The sequence below is a fragment of the Uloborus diversus genome, chromosome 5 (genome assembly GCF_026930045.1).
Source record: "Uloborus diversus isolate 005 chromosome 5, Udiv.v.3.1, whole genome shotgun sequence".
Taxonomy (NCBI): domain Eukaryota; kingdom Metazoa; phylum Arthropoda; class Arachnida; order Araneae; family Uloboridae; genus Uloborus; species Uloborus diversus.
The window spans coordinates 166,309,600-166,329,938 of NC_072735.1; the positions used below are offsets into that span (position 1 = coordinate 166,309,600).

Genomic DNA, 20,339 nt, shown 5'->3' on the forward strand with positions numbered 1-20,339 from the left:
ACCGGTTCTGACACAAATTTTGCAACCAAATGAAGCATGTGTGTAAAGAGTGGATATTAATGAACAATAAATCAATTCCTAATGTTCCCTAACAATCTATTTTTCTTAAACTATGCTATGCTGTCGGGAAATCGGCACTTACTTTGATAATTGAACATTTAAAATTCAGCATACTTATTTGACTTATTCTAAGTTATCTTGTGAGAAAGTCTTGAAGAATTTTGCTTGATTAAAAGAATTATATGATGCGGCCTGCGGCCGCCCCTTGCTTTGGCCGCCCTTGTGCGGTGCACACCCTGCACACCTGCTTAGGATCGGCCCTGTTTGTATTTCATATTTATAAACATTTCCTGTTTTCGTGTTTGATATTTTATCATTTTATCAGACTTATTGCATTTTATGTGATCAAGTATTTGAAATTGAAGAAAGATGTTCGCACATGGATGATTTCACTGCTGGATTTACTACGAGTGAAAAGGAACTAAATTCCACGATATTTTAAAAAGTTTAGGGAATTGCCTGCCGAACACTTCCCAAATCCCACTAACGAAAAACACTAGCTACAATTTTAACATGCAGCAAGGTCTCCTCTACTTGCACACAGATGGCAGCACTAAAACATTTCAACCAATGGCAGTGCTAACAAAAAAAAAAAAAAATCAATTTGAATTTTGACATCTTGAATTCAAATTATGTTTCTCGCAATCACGAGTGCGTGTATGTAGGCGTGTGTGTTTCTGTGTGGGGTATGTGTTTGTGTGTACGGGTTATGTGTATGTGTGTGTCGGCATGTGTGTTTGTGTCTGTGTGGGGGGGGGGTATGTGTGTGTGTGTGGGTGTCTGTATGTATGAGTGTGTGTATGTGTGTATGTGTGTAGGTGTATGTGTGTGTGTGTGTGTGTAGTTGTGTATGTATGCGCGTGTGTGTAGGACGTGGATGCAACCTGGAGACGGCTTTCGCTTGAGGTGCAGCAATCGTGAGGAGCCCGTCGACGGTGATGGTGCGGAGGGTGGCGGTGGAAAAATCAAAGGAACGTCAAAAATAGTCAAGTGAGAACAATAAGCAATCGTGATTGTTCAAAAAAACATCGGTGTCGATGTTCGAAACATCGAGATTTTATCTTCATAGAGGGAATTTTCTGCAAACGATGTCAGACTTTGAGGGGACCAGGGTCACGAAAATGTGATAAGAACGCCACAAGTTTTGTTTCCCAAATGTTCGATACGTATATCTGACTTAAATTAACTTTAATGTGAAAGTTAAAATATTCCTCCCCCCCCCCCCCCACTTTTAACTTTCTCTCTGATACAACTGTTAGAGCTTTACTAACTGAAATAATATTTCGGAAAAACTATGGTGGGAAAACCCATCTAAATGATCTACAAATGCAAAGCATCAATATTGCTTATTGTAAGGAGATTGTGAAGAATTTGGCATATGTTGCTATATTGCAGCTATGAAGACGCATTGGTGATTGTGTTAGGTAATGCAATTTGCATATCTGCAATAAGCTCTTTCTTGCTTAGTTTATATGGCAGAGCATAAAGCCTGATATACATTCCACATTCTAAAAGAATTTGTGGAGAGTTTTTAGTACTTATTGCAATGTATCGAAGCGTGAACAGATTTAATTAAAACTAGTGGTACCCTCACGGCTTTGCCCGTAATAGAAAAATTAAAAGGTCTTTTGGTTCGCCTGTATATTTTCAAATGTATGGTGAATTTTCTCGCCAATTGGCTTGTACCCATGTTACGGTTCCACGTCATGATAATTTCGTAATTTACTCGTCCATCTTATGATATTTTTGTTCTTAAAATTGGAGTGGAAAAAGAACCACATCGAATTTTTGAAAAATCGCTTCGAGGTGCACACCCCCACGCTACAAACTAACTTTTTGCCATATTTCATGAAAATCGGCTGAACGGTCTAGGCGCTATGCGCGTCACTGAGATCCAGACATCCAGACAGAGATACTTTCAGCTTTATTATTAGTAAAGAAGAAACAAACAAGGTTTGATTAAAGTGAACTTGTAAAATGAAGATATAATTTTGTCACTTGTGCAGCCATAATTATCCTCCTTGAGGGGGGGGGAGGGTACAGCAGTTTTACAGGTGTATAAACTCCATACTGGGTTCGGCAATTTGTCGTAAAACTAAAGTTTGGGAAGGGTGGAATCCCCCCCCCCCCCCCACACACACACAGTTTAAACTAAAACCCCTCCCTTTATGAAAATCTTGACAGGGGCCTGCTCCCTGTACGCCGTATACTCTCAAAGACTTGTTAGACAAATAGCGTATACCTTCAAACTTCAAACATTTTCATATTATGACATTATTTCATAATATGATCGCATACTGATATTTTAGGTAATGGATACCCTCAGAAAAATTGACGGGAGCATCACGGGACGCAGCAGGTAAGGTCTTAACAGTAGCGTAACTATGGGGTCCAGCGTCCCTGATGAAATAAAGAAATTGCGCCCCCCCCCCCAGGGTCACCCACGTGGGACGTCACCGGAGGTCATTGCGACCTCCCTTTTTTTTTTAACAAACATTTTGATTAATTGATTCTACAAATGGGAGGCAGCATTGTATTTTTTTTTCTCTTATTTTCTTTTTTTAGAGTTGTTTTCAATGATGCCCAATGTTCCTTCTCAGTTCCTCCTCTCTGGCTCTTTTTCTTGCGAGTTTTTTTTTTTTTTTTTAATTTTTTAAAAACATTTTTCAAATTCTATAATCAAAAAAAGAAAAAAACTCTGAAAAAAAAATTTTTTTTTTTAATCAGTCGAAATGCCCCCTGGCTGTTGCACCCCTGGCGAGAGCCAGTCCTGCCCACACCTAGTTACGCTACTGGGCCTTAAGTCTAATTCCTGCTTCGCTCGCAGAATAGGTCACGATCAATATGATCGTTAATTTTCCAACAAGATGAGGCATCCTCCCCTATTATGTGACAGACCTGCGGCGTTCCTTCAATAATGAGCTTTCTTAGTCTTTGCATTTGACAAGGTTCTGATGACTAGGGACGTACCGAGTAGTGATGTGCCGGATCGTTAAAAAAGTAGATCCGCGGATACGGATCCGGATCATTTGTGCCAAGATCCGCGGATACGGATACGGATATATTCAGTTCAACTGTCCAAGTGTAAAATTTGTTACGGAAGGTATTCCCGTCAGAATAATGGCAGTTTTTCAAAAAATGTCAACTACGGCAAAGATATAATCAAGACTATGATTTCCCTTTAAAGAAATCTTCGTTAAAATTGAGGGAGAGTTGGAAGGAATTGGTCAGCGCTGCATTAATGCTTAGAATGGAATGTGAAAAATTATTTCTAGCTTACTCGGTAGATGTAGGATACAGGAGCAAGAGTGTAAAGTTGCTACTGGACAGACTAGAAATAATTTTTCCCATTTTATTTCAGCATAAATGCAGCGCTGACCCATTCCACCAAACTTCTCCGACCGACGAAATACAGAGCCGGGAACACCTTTACAAACAGTAAATAGAGAATTTATTCTCACTTTTTTTTAAAAGGATGCCGAGAAAAACAAAAATAAAGAATAACAGAAACCCCAAATTGATAACAAAAACTAATATTAAATTAAAAATTAAAAAAAAAAACAAAACGTGTCCCAGAGAGCCGACCTCATATTAAGATGAATTTCGCGGGTCAGAACACACATTTGTTAAGAAATATGAGCTGACAGCAGGTAAAAATTTTAAATCATTGAGCTTTTTATCCTTATCTTCCGACTATGAAATCGCTACCAATCACGCGTATAAAGGCTTAGAATTGCATTTAAAATTTACTTAACAAGATTATAGCTCCTACTGTATATAAGTTGTAAGTTCTAAATAAATATCAAACGCAGAAACTTCGTTCTTTCAATTATTCATTTCGTTAAATTATTCAGTTCGTTGTTCGTTATTCATTTTTAACGTACGGGTAAATTTTTACTACCATAATTGTGAAAAACGTTAAATCGGTTTTTAATTAATATCTCCGGTAATTAAAGTTCTACAAAAACGAGGCCAAGCTAAGAACACTTTCGATCAAGTCACTTTTTGAACGAAAAATGAACTATCAAAATCGGTTCATCTGTTTAGGAGCTACGGTGCCACAAAAAGACACACTGATACACACTTTTAAAACTTATTTTCCCCTTCCTTTTTGCAAAGGGGGTACAAATTGGCCTCGGAAATGATACCTTATAATTTAAATAGGGAATGCAACCTAATTGAAACGGAATGTAATAGTCTTTTATTCAAATATTTAAAAATTTTTAGAATAAAAAAGATCCGTTTAAGATCCGTCAAAAAGTAACGGATACGGATCCGGATACAGATCTTTATTTTCCCTCGGATATCCGCGATACGGATATCCGGAACATCACTAGTACCGAGTACTCGGTCACTACTCGGTACTCGGCCAAATTTTGATCAGATCCTCGGCCAATATCGAGAAGTTGTAAAAAATTGAATATTGTTCAAGGCAGATTTTACAATTAATTAAAAGGTGCAAGCATATAATGCACTGCAATCATTTGCAAGTCAAATTTAAATTTTGAGAATACTAATGAGGTTTGTTATGCTTCAATGGAGTAAATCTTTATTTTAATGCCCCAAAGTTTATGAAACGTATTTATTAAAATTTGGGGTAAAAAAGGTAAAAAGAAAATATGAAATTTTTATATTATTAAACGGATTTTTGATACAAACAAAATTATTTATAAGAAATATAAAAATACCTTTGCTAAAAAAATAAAAACAAATAAAACAACTTTAAAAACACAAATGTGCAGAAACAGCAGACACGTGTTCTGGTGTTACAAGGAATATATTTTTTTCAATGCACAAAATGTGAGTTTATGGATTTATAGACATCCGACAAAAGTCAGATTTTTTTTCATATTCATTAGCTCATATTTTATGCACTGAAAAAGACGTTCCTTGTAACGCAGAAACACGTGTCTGCACTGTTTCTGCACATTTGTGCTTTTAAAGTTGTTTTATTTGTTTAAAATTATTATGTTTGGCGGACAAGAAGTATAACTGATTGATATAGTTTGTTTTGATTCCAATTTGATGAATCATACCTTTTTTTTAATTTTTAATTATAAAAATAACTTTTTTTTGTAAAATGTTTGATGCGAACAAAATTTTTTAAATAATACGTAATTAAATTTCAGCTGGAATTTTGTTTTAAAAACTATTATGCGGACATGGAGGTCTACACTACTATAACTCGGTACGTCTCTACTGATGACGGCAATCGCCTTCTTTCCGTGGTCAATAAGGCCCCTATATATATACGAGCCGACGCATCAGCTTAAGATCAGCCTTTTTGGATCGGAGCGCGTGTTTGAGTGGTTGTCTTTTCTGGCGAGTTATCGCGTTGGTGATTGTTCACTGTAAGTAATTATTAGCAGCACGTGAATTGTATTATTTTCTGCAAATTTGGCGAAATCCGAAACTTTGCTGTGGTAACCCAAGCAGTGCAACAATGAAAAATCCGATCAAAAATGGCTAAACTTAAGCTGATGCGTCGGCCTATCTATATAGCGGCTCTAGTGGCCAATGGTGTTCACCAGACTTAAACCTCCAAACGATTTTTTATGGTGGCACGTAAAAGATGGTGAGTTCGTGTCCCATGGGCCACGTGATTTGCAAGATTTAAGCCAAAGGAATCCTAACTGCATTTTCCAAGATTGGTAGTGAGTCATATTACTCGACGTTAAATCCCGGTTATCACAAATTTGCCATTTCAACTGCGCTTGCGCGCGGACTTTGCTGATTTCGAAACTCTTGCTTAAACTAATGAAAAACATTTAAATTTGTTATTATGAAATAAGAACAGATAAAAACAAAGCTGTCCTTGATTTAGTTTTTACGCCTCGGTAAAGATTGAGTTTTGCGTCTTAATCATTAATGGATTCGGAGCTTGATTTTTCAATCAAACACAAAGGCCCTTTTCAGGGGCAAATTTTTAACCTCAGAAGAGCGCACTCGATTTGCAGCATCACTTCCAATACAAAGCGGAACCCTTAACCTAAATACAAATGTATAATACTAAGCTGTTTACGCCTAATGTAAAATATCCGCAAAAGACGGATATTTGTAATATTCCGATCATTTTTGAAGTACATTTACGTTAAATAAATATTTCCAAAACAAATAAATATTGAAGTGTATTTTTTCTCTTTTCTTCATAAAGATTATCAGTTATTCATATCCGTAGTTTCATATAATGTATCCCGAAATCGCTGTGAAAATACTCTAATCGCATTCATTAATTTGTTGGGACTCTAACCTCAGCCTAAATATAAACAAAGCAACACGAAATCTTAAAACAGAAAGCCCAAAAAGGCAAGTCCGTGCGCAAGCGAAGTTGAAATGGCAAATTTGTGATAACCGGGATTTAACGTCGAGTAGACATATTACAGCGATTGAAACGAGAATTAAGACTTCAGATTTGAAATCTGCCTCAATACGAAATAATAGAAACAGACTAAGGTGCCGTAAAAAAATACTAATTTTTAAAAGGGTGCCGAGAATCGGAAAAGTTCAAGGACCCCTGGTCTAATGGCAGGGTAAGGTTAAGTGTGTCACTTTGAGACAGAAATCAGTGCGTCCAGGGCCTACTGGACCTAACTCAAAACCTACTGTGCTGATTTCGTTGAAATTTTCAGTTTGCATTAATTATTGCCGGAAAGGCTTATAGAAAGTTTCGAAAAAAATTGGATGAATAGCTTTTTTTTTTTTTGTTCGAAAATTATTTTTTGACCCAAAATTGGTTCTTTTTACTCGAAATAATTATCGTATCGTTTCGGTTTCTTTCGAAAGAACGGAAAAATACAATTTTAAAACATTTTCTACGTACTGTAAAAAAGAACAGAGACGATTAACGAGAAAAAAGTTACCAGATTTTAAGTAAGGAATAATCAATTTTTCAACCGACAATTGAATCGTTGCCATTTTTCTCAAACGTTGCTGAGGTCAAAATTATTTCATATTATGCAGACATTTAAATCAGCGAGGTTGGGTTCGGAAAGGTGTACTCAGGATCTCTTCTCGTTGTTTATTGCGCATTTTAATTTAATAAGATTTTTTTTTTGACCAAAAATAAGAGTTTTAATTTACCAGTGAGATTCAGAAAAAAGCTGCAATGTGTCTTTTTCAAAACATTGGGGTCAGAGTTGCATCAAAAAGTAAATTTCTGCTAAAAACAAAAATAAAGAAAAAAGGCAGGCTTGTTCACGCAGTACTCTGAAATGGTAGCATAAAATATTCATAAAATACAGGCTATTGAATTTAGCTGATTCTTTAAAGCTAAGGGAATAAATATTTCCTGTTTCTATTACTCCAAAATGTATTTTATCCCACAAAATAACTACAACTACGAATAGTAATAAAAGAAGCAAGCTTATTTATTATTCTGGATTACAGCAATTTAGATTTAAAACCTTGTACAAAATGAGAATACTAAGAGATAAAAAGAACATAATTTTGTCCCAGAATACCGCATTACAAAATCGGCCACTACGAAATTAACAGAACAATTACATAAATTAATTATTCAGAAAGGGACCTTTCGAACATTTAACACACAAAGCTGGTTTACAAGACGACGAATAGTGAATATAAGAAGCAAGTTTGTTTATTATTCTGCATTACAGCAATTTAGATTTAAAGCCTTGTACAAAATGAGAATACTAAGAAGTAAAAAGAACATATTTTGTCCCAGAATACCGCATTACAAAATCGGCCATTACGAGCGATTAACAGAACAATTACATAAATTAAATTATTCAGAAAGGGACCATTCGAACATTTTAACACACAAAGCTGGTTTACAAGACGACGAATAGTGAATATAGGAAGCAAGTTTGTTTATTATTCTGCATTACAGCAATTTAGATTTAAAGCCTTGTACAAAATGAGAATACTAAGAAGTAAAAAGAACATAATTTTGTCCCAGAATACCGCATTTACAAAATCGGCCATTACGAGCGATTAACAGAACAATTACATAAATTAAATTATTCAGAAAGGGACCATTCGAACATTTTAACACACAAAGCTGGTTTACAAGACGACGAATAGTGAATAAAAGAAGCAAGTTTGTTTATTATTCTGTATTACAGCAATTTTAGATTAAAAACCTTGTACAAAATGAGAGTACTAAGAAGTAAAAAGAACATAATTTTGTCCCAGAATACCGCGTTACAAAATCGGCCATTACGAGCGATTAACAGAACAATTACATAAATTAATTATTCAGAAAGGGACCATTCGAACATTTTAACACACAAAGCTGGTTTACAAGACGACGAATAGTGAATATAGGAAGCAAGTTTGTTTATTATTCTGCATTACAGCAATTTAGATTTAAAGCCTTGTACAAAATGAGAATACTAAGAGATAAAAAGAACATAATTTTGTCCCAGAATACCGCATTACAAAATCGGCCATTACGAGAGATTAACAGAAAAATTACATAAATTAAATTATTCAGAAAGGGACCATTCGAACATTTTAACACACAAAGCTGGTTTACAAGACGACGAATAGTGAATAAAAGAAGCAAGTTTGTTTATTATTCTGTATTACAGCAATTTAGATTAAAAACCTTGTACAAAATGAGAGTACTAAGAAGTAAAAAGAACATAATTTTGTCCCAGAATACCGCATTACAAAATCGGCCATTACGAGACATTAACAGAACAATTACATAAATTAAATTATTCAGAAAGGGACCATTCGAACATTTTAACACACAAAGCTGGTTTACAAGACGACGAATAGTGAATAAAAGAAGCAAGTTTGTTTATTATTCTGTATTACAGCAATTTAGATTAAAAACCTTGTACAAAATGAGAGTACTAAGAAGTAAAAAGAACATAATTTTGTCCCAGAATACCGCATTACAAAATCGGCCATTGCGAGAGATTAACAGAAAAATTACATAAATTAAATTATTCAGAAAGGGACCATTCGAACATTTTAACACACAAAGCTGGTTTACAAGACGACGAATAGTGAATATAGGAAGCAAGTTTGTTTATTATTCTGCATTACAGCAATTTAGATTTAAAGCCTTGTACAAAATGAGAATACTAAGAGATAAAAAGAACATAATTTTGTCCCAGAATACCGCATTACAAAATTGGCCATTACGAGAGATTAACAGAACAATTACATAAATTAATTATTCCGAAAGGGACCATTCGAACATTTTAACACACAAAGCTGGCTTACAAGACGACAGCGCTTTCCATTTCTCAGTTTTCACTATTTCCTTCCCATTTTTCGACACAAAAGCTTTAACGGAATTAATCAACAGTTCATCGTTATGAAGATCAGCAACTTCAGCAATATCGCAAACATTACTGAGGGATACCGAAGCCAAAATTATTTCCCTGCAACTGGCTTTCAACTCTGCCACGTCGTAGCGATCAGCTGCAACGAACAGTTTCAGTGCTTCCTCGTTCGGCAGTGCCCTCAGTTGCCCGCTGTACATGTAATGTACCATCTCTTCGAGGGTGTTGTACTCCATTTGTACGATATCAACGCGCCTGCGACGGCTTTCTTCCATGTCGTGCTCAAGCATTGCAGCAAATACTTTAGATCGAGCACACAGCACTAACTTGTGAGCATTAAGTTCCTCCTCTCCTACCTGCAAAGTGACATCTTTGAACTCATCATTGTCAAACAGACTTTCAAAATCTGATGATAAAGATTTCAAGCTTCGGCCCAACATCACTCTGGGTTGTTCACTTGGACCTGCAAAAACATTAAAACATGAACTTTTGAATTAATACATTCGAACCTCGTTTAATTGAACTTAAAAGGACCTACCCGAAAAGAAATAAAACAAGAAACAATAGGACGGCGATCGCAACTATATTTCGTTTTAGGAGGATTTCGTTTCAAGCGTGGTCGAATTAACAAGGTTGGACTGCATAATCACAATCAGGTTAATGAAAAAGTTCACTAGCAAACACATGGTTTGTCCCGTGCATGTCTTTCGCATGAGGAATCCATACCTGCTATCAAAAATTTGCAATCACGTATATTTTTTTTTAGTTACTATAATTCGAATATTCTATTTTTATGTTTTTCCAGTACTGGTTTTGATCCTGCAACACAGTTTTTTAATCAGAAAAACTAGCCGCCAGGCTTGCAGATTGGCGGCTTGTGTAAACCGCCTGAAGCGGGTTAATGTACATCGGTGGCTTCGCAGCTTTCTTGCCGCTGCCTGCTGCGCAGCATAGACCTCGACGCCTACGGAGGCTCGCTCGACCCGCCTACAGCACGTTTCTGCAGCTCCCAATTTCCTGGAAGTACCATACAGGGGTACTTATGGGGCTTCGCCCCGTATTTGCCTCCGTGAGGCAGCTTGAGCTAGTGAAAGAATTTTCATTGACGTTTTTTAGGACGTAAATTACATTCCTTTTCAAGAAAAGAAGAAAACATCATGGAATCAAAAAAACGCGCTTCAAGCTATTCGAAACGTAATTTTTCTTTGCGCATCGAAAAACGTCACGCCACACAGTGGGGCGAAAACGCCAAAAAAAACCGCTTAAAAATGTCGAGAAATAGAACAGATATTTTCAAAAAACGTCCCATCATTCCAAAATATGAAACGTTTTTTGAAAATTCAAAATTTCAAAGCTATCATTCCAATATATAAATTCATATTATATTAATTTGTGTGGGATGTCATGTAACACAAATGATATTTTTATAGGTATTCAGAAATGGAAGGATTTACATGAAAGAACATTTATTTGATGCATATACAAAAAAAAAAGCTATTTTAAAACTAAACTACATCCATTTCAGTTTCATGAAATTCATCTTCTGCTCCCTTAACATTAACATCAATTAACTGTTTAACATGGAATCCATGTCCTCAAGGTCCAGAGCGATTGGTAGCCATTGACATCGTAATGACGAAACTAAAGGGTCTGAAGAGACAAGGAGGTTGTGCATTACATCCTTGTTCGTAGAAGGGCGGGAACATTTTCGGCTGTTGTTCAGCCTGAATTTTCTGAACTCCTTGTTCCACCCTTCTTGTGCCTCTTCAGACATCCAACCAATTGGCATTGGAGTCGAATCCAACAAAGGTTTTACATGAAGCAGAATAATATGAAGCGATGACGGCATATAGTATCAACTATAACAACGAACATAGAGTTCGTATGTTTCCATGCAACATTTATGCATTTTTTCTGAATTTACGTTGTAGCCACTAACAAGAACCTGGAGGATAACATAGAATCTATAGATGAGGTTTGCATCAACACCTGTCACTTCTGCAGGTAACTTCCGGTTGCGGAAAAAACGACGAGCAGTATTGCCATTCTTACTCGTCCCTGCCCCCCTGTGCTCGGCTAGTGGAGTCGGGACGGCCAGTGGAGAAATCGGCCGAAAGGGAGAAATTTTCCCTATTTTTCCCTGCTAACCAGTTCTCTCTCGACTTGGGGTGTGCTCCTCTTCCATTGGTTGTTTCGCGCTTGCGGCCGAACTGCTTTTAGTCGCTACACTTGCCGACTGCCTCGGAGCAGTAGAGAAATGGCTTTTTCCGTTCCTGTGCAAGTGCTAATGCATTACTATCAACGGCAAGCGCTTGCAGGTGAAAGAATATACATGCGTTCAACAATTAATGCATTTGATTTACGTGATGTTACATGATTACAGTTATTTATTTTTTTAGTCACACGTTGGAATTTGCATTTATATTGTGCTTTTGTAATTAATCAGTAAAGTAAACTCCCAATTTTCCACGGAATAGGGTGGCATTGTAACCACGAAAGATGTAAAATGCCCAGATTGAATGTAAAAAAGTAAAAGCTAAAAACGAATAACACAATCAGAAGTTCAAAAGCAAATATAGTCATTGGCTAATTTAGTTTATGCTTCTGCGCAGTTCTGCACAAATTGATTGTTAATTTCTTTCGTGATTTATTATCGCGTTTATTTGATGTATGATAACCCTGGTAACTGAGTACTCGGTAGCTACTCTGCAAATTTACCGAGCACTTGGTACTCAGTCAATACCAAGTAGTTGCAAAAATTAAATATCGTTCAAGACACATTTTACAATTGATAAAAAGTGCAAGCATATGATAACTGCAATAATTTGAAATTGCTATATTCATAAAATAAGACTGTCTTCTATGTATTGACCACTAGCGCAGCCAGAAATACCTTCTAGAGGTGGTTTTTTGATCAAAAACTCCTTCTGGAGGGGATTTTTTGATCAAAACCACCTTCTGGAGGGGAAGGGGTGATCAAAAATACCTTTTGAAGGTGATTTTTTGATCAAAATAGCCCTCTCATATGCATAAACTAATGTATTAGAATTTGCATTTATGTTCAAACCAATGTCTCTGGGGGGTGTTTTCACCCCCAAACCCTCCCCCCCCCCTCGCTGCGCCACTGTTATTGACTGTATTGTATGTACTTTTTCTGTATCACATATTAGTGTAGGACAACTTACTTTTGGTCAGGAACATTCTAAGGGATCCTTAAGATGAATATTCATTGACTCATAACAAAAAACCCTTTCAATCATATCGTAAACTAATCACTTGAAAACTTGATTGCAAATTTTTAAAACCTTAGTTTTTGCAGATTCAAATTTTACCATAATTATAACAATGAAAAGAAATAAAATTGAATCATTTTTTAGGAGTAAGAAAAAGATTGTGACTTTGGGTAAAAAAATACTTGGGGGGGGGGCGGGAATGCTATAAAAATATTTTAATAATAGAAATTATTGCACAAAATTTGACTAGAACTGTATTAGATTGATACAATTTGTTTTAATTACAACTTGATAAATCATACCTTTTATTTCATTGTTTATTGTTAATGTTTAAAATAACTTTTGCTTTGTTTTTGACAAACTAAATTTTTTAAATAGTGTAGTTAAATTTCATCTGGAATTTTGTTTTAATATCTATTATATGGTAATGGAGGTCTATACTAGTACTCCAATAAGTTTAAAATTCATCAGGAACCTTGCAGAATGCAAATTATTCAAGTGGTTCTCTGCTATGTTAATCTCTTTGGAAACTGATAAATACAGTAAAATGTCTACAATGATACTGTTGGGACCTAAATAAAATATCGTAATAGACAGGTTATCAATCGACAGGTTATCGTTATAGACAGTTAGATTATTCATGCTGACATTTTGCTTGGGCCAAAAAAAAATATTGTTATAGACAGATTTTTGTTAGATATTATCGTTTTTCACAGGTTTCACTGTACGTGTATCATCATTTTAAAAATCTAAGAATAAAATTTAAGGATTATTAAGCTTTTAACATAATGATTGACTATGTAGAACAATAGAAGCTTATTATGTGATTAAAAATAATGTGATTAATTTCTATTACAGAGTAGAGATTCAGTGAACATCGAATATTCCAGTAAAATTCAAACTGAATATTTGGCCAAATACTTGTTTAATTTTTTTTCAAACTAATATTTGAATTTTCTCCAAATTTAAAACATAAATTATTTGGCTACTTTAAAAAAAATACATACATTTTTTTATTAAACTTCATAATTTTAGCGGTGTATTTCAAGTAGATTACATATACAGTGAAACCTCTCTTATGCAGACAATTTTTAATTCTAATGCAAATAACATTATTAAGCCCCTGTCCTGCGGACACCTCTCTATTGCGGACAAAAAATATTGTCCCGTTAGTGTCCGCATTAGAGGAATTTTGCTGTAGTTGTTATACACAAACCAAATTCATCCAAAATAAAAAGTAAATGCACATAGTAAATATAATTCAGTTTACGTTTGTCCTAAGTTTGGAATATGGCTGCATAAGTAGAACAATAATTTCTTTCGGGAGAGATGATTTGATATCTGATAATCATGGTCAAAACATGCTATATCATAGATGAAGGACCTTGCAAAATGCAAATTATTCAATAGGTTTTCTGCTGTGTTAATCTCTTTGGTAACTGATAAATATGTGTATCATCATTTTGAAAAATGAAATTCAAGGATTATTAAACTTTGAAGTCAATGGTGAATTTAAATTAGGTTGTTTCTTAACAAGTTTTAAACTTTTGGAGTTTTTTTTTTTTTTTTTACATGAGAATTGCTTTTAATGTGATAAAATTAATAAGCAACTGTTTAAATTAATTTTTTACTGTGGTACTGTATTGTAATTTTCATTCGGCCTTGTCTGCCGAATATTCAGTGAATCTCTATTACATATATTTTCAATTAATTTAACGAAAAGAAAACAATTAAGGTACTTTCCCTAATCCACTTGTCTGTGCTCTTTTTGCACCCTCCTTGTGCATTCAAAGTGGCGGTTAATGCAGTCCACATCTTTTTTTTGTTCTGATTGGTGAAGTCATTTGTTAATTGGTTAGTAAATAACTTATTATTGTCTTCCATCCAATCCAGCATTATGCAGAGTTGCTCTTTTGAAACGCGCTTCGTTTCTGCCATTTCCCCTTCACAAAAAACAGTTGCAACTTCCAATTCCAATGCAATGAAAAATGCGACGCTAAAGGATTCGGATATTTTCGCGCTCCAAAAAGAATGACATCACTTTCAGCGACCACGATTGGTCAACACCCTTCCCCTCCTAAAGAAAAATATGGGCTAGGTCCAACTTCCTAGATCTCCACTCCACTGCCAGCCGGGCACACCTCAGGTGGAAAAGTAAACCACTCCTTCAAAACTGGTTGTTAGAAAATGGGGAATAATCGTTTCTCTACTCCACTAGCCGAGCACAGGGGGGCAGCTCCCTGCTTCGGCACATCCACCTATTTTTTTCTTTTAAACCGTTTTGAATTAGGTTTTTTCTCTATTCCTTCATAGCTTTTTCATCTTGAGATCTTGCATTCCATTTTTTGAAAGAAAGTCGGTGCCCTACAATATGGAGGACACACTCCATGAACCTGTCCAAGCGTGAAGCGTTGACATTTTGTAAGCAGTAGATGAGTCATTAACGGCTTTCGCACTAACCAAAGGAAGGTTGTTCATCTCACTGAATCTCGCGCCACATACACAACACGAGGAGGAGGATGCTGTAATTAGTGATAAATTGTCTAACCTTGCCATCGATCATAGTTAAATGGAATTTATGGTGAATTATGAACACCACGTTATTGATTGTGACAGAAGTAGGCTGTAGGTTTTCAATTTCTGTCTTCACCCTAGTTACTGCATCTAGAACTAGGCTGCATGTTTCTTTGCCAACTGCGAAAGTGATTGGTGGACACAACCTCGTCGAATATGGGCGAGAGTTAACCCAGTACCGAGTTTCTTCGGTGGATGTCAGCTAGAGTGGTACTGTTGAAACCATAAAAATGATTTCATCTGAAATACCAACATCGCTAAAACCTTGATTATAAGTACAGTTACTTGAAACCCCATCACAACCCTACTTCCAAAACAATGATAAATCTCGAGTCTGTGGCAGATTTTTAACATGAGCGAAAGATGCAAACAATCTGTTAACTGTGATATCTACTAGACTTTGAAGGTGAATGCAAGCTCCAACTTCCGAAAGTGAAAATATAAGGATAGCACGCTTTTTTAGCTTCTTGTAGTTTGTGGTAAGATGGCAAAACGTTGCATAGTTTCTTCTTAATAGCTGATCGAATCCGGTTGTATTGGTTTCGTGTCAATCCCGCATCAAAATATAATGCCAATGCTTTATCCCCGATTAAGGCTGATGGTTCATCATCTAATTCATCAGCATCAGACATCTAATTACTAATGGCATCAGCAATGTGCTTCTTACCTGCGGCTCGCAAATTGCTCTCCAGTGCATATTGCAGTTCACAAAGGCTGTAATTTTCGTTAATAAGTTGAACTCGACGTCTCTTTGAGCTTTCGTTAAGGGCACTAAAATCTTTTTTCGCACGACCATTACTAGAACCAGCACTACTGGTGACTACTACACCATGGGTGAACCGCTCGCGCTGGCATCCGGTGGATACCACTCGAAACAACAATCATTGAACCGAAAATCATTATTTTTCAAAAAAAAAACATTTTGTTGCGTGAACACGCGGCCCATCTTGTTTTAAATTTACTAATAACACTCACTCTTCATTTTTTTTCAATTAACTGTTGATGCAGATCGGACAGGTGAAATTCATCCACTAAATATTTATACAAAGTATGCGCATTTTGCTCCTTTGACTTCAACAATTATTCCACAAGGACACGGATTGTTATTTTTATCGATGACATGGTAAGTGTTATCAAATACATAAACAACAACTGACATAATGTGCCAAAAAAAGTTCAACATTGTAGCAAATCATTCTAAATTTACCATCTCAGGGTTGGCCGAATTGGACCCAATTGGGTTGGACCCAATGGGTTTTTTTGAAAAAACCCATTTAAAAAAACCCATTATTTAACCCACTTTTGGGTTTTTTTAAATTTTCTGAGAAGTTTTTTAAAAAATTAATTAATTTAAATACTTTTACAATTTAAACTTCTTTTTTATTTGTTCTTCACCACAGACAATGAACATAAAAAATGAATTTTGAACTTGAATAGTACTTCTTAACTCTTAACGGCATTAAAAAAATACTTCAGATTTTAAATAAATGTATTTAACTTTTTTCTTTAACTGGTCAATAAATAACTCAAATTATATTGACCAAGTCCTGTCAGTCTGATTTTCTCAATATCTGTAGATTGTACAGAGGAAACTAATCTAGTTAAAAGGCTTTCATGTGAATTATTTTCTGTTAACCAACATGTCACAAATCTCGAATAAACACAAGGTATATTTTTTAGAAATAAACAGATTTTTCAAACGGTCGACAGAAAACAGAACAGGTACAGTATTTTCATTATCTTACGAAAAAGTTTAATATTTCTTACTCTGTACACAGAAATAGAAAAACATGCAACATAAAGTTCAAAGAAATATCTTGATTAAGCTGGAATTCAGTAAAAAGGGATTTAAACTACTTGAGGTTCCACAGTAGTTTTACATAACAAAATAAAATACATTTAAGTAAAATGCAAAAAAAAAAAAAAAATGTAGTAATTAAAAACGTACAATAGATTTTATCACTCGAGAAATAACTTTACCTTAACTGTTGGTAATAATGAAAATTAAAAAATCTGAAACTTCACCATTCTTGGGTTTTTTTGTCTTTTATATTTTTCTCCAGAAAACGCTGAATTTCAACTAGTTTTCCAGCTTTTTTTACCCGAAGACAATTTTTGCACTTTGTCCATATACTTACGCTCCAATATTCTACAAGTACCCCACATTTTCCCTAAAAAAAGACAAAAAAAACCCCACATTTCTTATAAAAAACCCATCTTTAGTTGGTTTTTTTTTGGGTTTTGTTTAAAAAACCCCAAAAAACTCTGGGTCCATGGGCTTTTTTAAAGAAACCCGGGTTTTTGCCAACCCTGTACCATCTGCAACATTTATTGTATTACTTATAATTTGCTTCATTTGAGATTGATTTTAATGCCTTGAGTGAGAGAAATTAGTTTTTAAATTTATCGTTTGCTGGTTGAAGTTTGTTCTTTTTATTATTATTATGAAGAATAACGAACGAAGTTTCGATGGACTAGTATTACAAGTTTTAGAATCAGTTGAATTAACGAAAAAAATGCTCCAAATATTTTTTGCTGAGTGATTATTTATTATTGGAATGTAATTTTGACCAATGGCCTGCTCAAAGAAGTAAGACCAATACCCACCCAATCTCTAAGAATATGACCTGTCCAATGAGACATCTGCCTCGGCATCACAAAATTAAAATATTTTACCTCTTTGGCTAATTTCTTAAATTGGATGACGTATTTAATCTCTTCTAGAACTAATATCACACTTGCGAATCCGTTCTTCAGTTTTCCTTTTGCGTACCAGCCTTCTTGGTGCCAAGCTTCGTCAAGCGTACCAAACTTCTGGTAGTAAGTTCAGAGCCCCAGGAAACTTCGCAGTTGATGGACGCTTTCGGGACGACTACAACTCTTGATTGCAGATTCCTTTTCTGGATCTGTTCGTACATCATCTGCAGAGAGGCCAAGGTAGACCACCTCACGGCGGAATAAGTTACATTAGGACAGGCTTAACTTCAGGTTGGTTTCCATGAGTTTTTGCAGCACCTCTCTAAGATTTGCCAAATGTTCTTCAAAACTGCGTTCCATGATGATATCGTTTAAGTAGACCAGACAGGATCCGTAGGCGAGTCCTCTTAACACCGTCTCCATAAGCCGCTCGAACGTGGCTGGTGCATTGCAGAGCCCGAAGAGCATCACTTTGAACTGCCATAAGCCTTGTCCAGTTGTAAACGCTGTCTTTTCTCGTTCATCAGGGTGAATTTCTACCTGTCAGTATCTTCTCTTTAAGTCCAGGGTCGAAAACCACTTGTGTCCAGACAGGGTGTCCAAACTGACATCGATCCGGGGAGGAGGGTAACTGCCTTTCTTGGTGATGTCGTTCCAGCCCCGGTAATCGAAACAAATTTTGGTGGAGCCATCTTTATTTTGGACCAAGACGATGGGAAATGCCCAAGGACTGGACATGGGTTTGATGATGTCATTCTCCTGCATCTCTTTCAGGAGGATCCCAACCTCTTTCTTCAGGGTGAACGGTAGTCGTCTTGGATGCTGTTTAATAGGGGGATGTTCTCCAGTGTCGATCATATGCTGCGTTAAATTTGTACGGCCGACGTCCTTCGATGTAGATGAAAACAGATGCTTGAAGTCTTCCACCAAATTGTTCCGCCAGAGATGGGCAGATTCGAATTCGTAAATCCGAATCCGATTCACAGTACCTTAATGTGTCAATCCGAATAGATTCATATTTGCAAGTGTGAATCCGAATACGAAATTCGGATTCATACCTATGAATCCGAATCTGAATCTATTCAAATCCAGACCTATGAATCCAAATCATTTCTGATTCACATCTGTGAACACGAATCCATTTGGATTCACACTTGGATTCACTGAAAAATTTAATTCAAAAACTCAATATAAATAAATAAATGTCTGTCTGTACCTCGCTACAGGTCGAGTTTTGGGTGTTAGTGAATTTCTGAAGAAAAGTGACGATATTGTTATGGGTCCAAAAATTTTAAAAGTGGAATTCTACCAAAGTAATGTAAATTGAAACTTTGATTTGCTTATATAATTTTACCACAGATTAATTATTCATGTGATGTTTCAATCTGATGTTGCTGTGTGATGTTAACACTATTGTGTATGTGAGAATCTTATGAAATCACAGTTTTGAATTCATAAACCCTTGATGGAATGAACACACACTGTATAACAGTATCTTCCCGTCCCCTTGGCAACGCAAAATGTTGTGATATCTAGCTTTTTTTTCCCGCATTTTCTGTTTTTCGTGAACCATTTGGTTAGTAAACTCACTAGTAAATAATGAAAACGCTAACTTGACTGAAAGGTTGATAAACTTGATCATAATACTAATTTGTTAGTCAAGTGCCCATACTTGGCAGGCTATGTGAGTTGAACTTTGATGTATCAGTTTTATGGGTTATTTTTATGAGTTTGAAAATTTCAAAAAAATATGCAATTTTTAAGTATGGAAATAATTTTGGTTACCTACGCAAACTGAGCAGCATTAGTTTTGAATTCGTTTCACAATTCGTTTCGAAAAAATATGCAATATTTTAGTATGGAAATAATTTTGGTAATCTACGCTAACTGAGCAGCATTAGTTTGAATTCGTTTCACAATTCATCTCGACTATGTACCTGTGTCTCTTTTGGGCAAATTCATTTGCACCCAACTAATTCAGTTGAATTTATTTATTCATAAATTTGAGAAATTGTAAATATGTTCCACACTTGGGACACTGTTCCAAGTTAAGCAATTAAACCATAAATAGTGTGTATAAAGAATATTGAGGAAAAAAAACTGCATAATTGTATTAAAATAAAAGCGTATGGATACAAAATTTTATAAATTCAGTGCTATTTTGATGACAATAAATATGTCATACCATAACAGGACAGAACAGTTGTCATTGGTTTAAAAAAAAAATTGAAACTATTCATGAACAAAAAACGTTTCGTCAAAAAAATACATTTGTTACGTCTAAAAATGAAAATGAGTCTCTAAGTATAGATCAGGCTAATTCATTTGAATGAATTCGTTACTATGAAGGAATGAAAAGGAATGTGAAATAAGGAACATTAAAAGCTAAAAATAAGCTTTGCTAATAATTATTTGGGTTTATCAATTGCTTTTATGTTTCCAAGAGGGGGAAAGCAGAAATATTACATTCAAAAGAATTAAGAAGGCAGGGGAGACCTTCAATGCTTTCAGAGGC

At 35.5% G+C, this 20,339-nt stretch overlaps 2 protein-coding genes across 2 annotated transcripts in view; both read right to left on the reverse strand.

Annotated features, from left to right (window-relative positions):
* Window positions 1–20,339, reverse strand: part of LOC129222660 (uncharacterized) — a 516,294-nt gene that overhangs the window by 79,278 nt on the left and 416,677 nt on the right. The window lies entirely within an intron of this gene.
* Window positions 9,209–15,759, reverse strand: LOC129223255 (speckle-type POZ protein B-like). The gene is made up of 2 exons (XM_054857821.1): window positions 15,552–15,759; window positions 9,209–9,783 (listed from the first exon to the last, which is right to left on the reverse strand). Exons 1-2 carry the CDS (start codon window positions 15,757–15,759, stop codon window positions 9,209–9,211), a joined length of 783 nt encoding a protein of 260 aa, XP_054713796.1.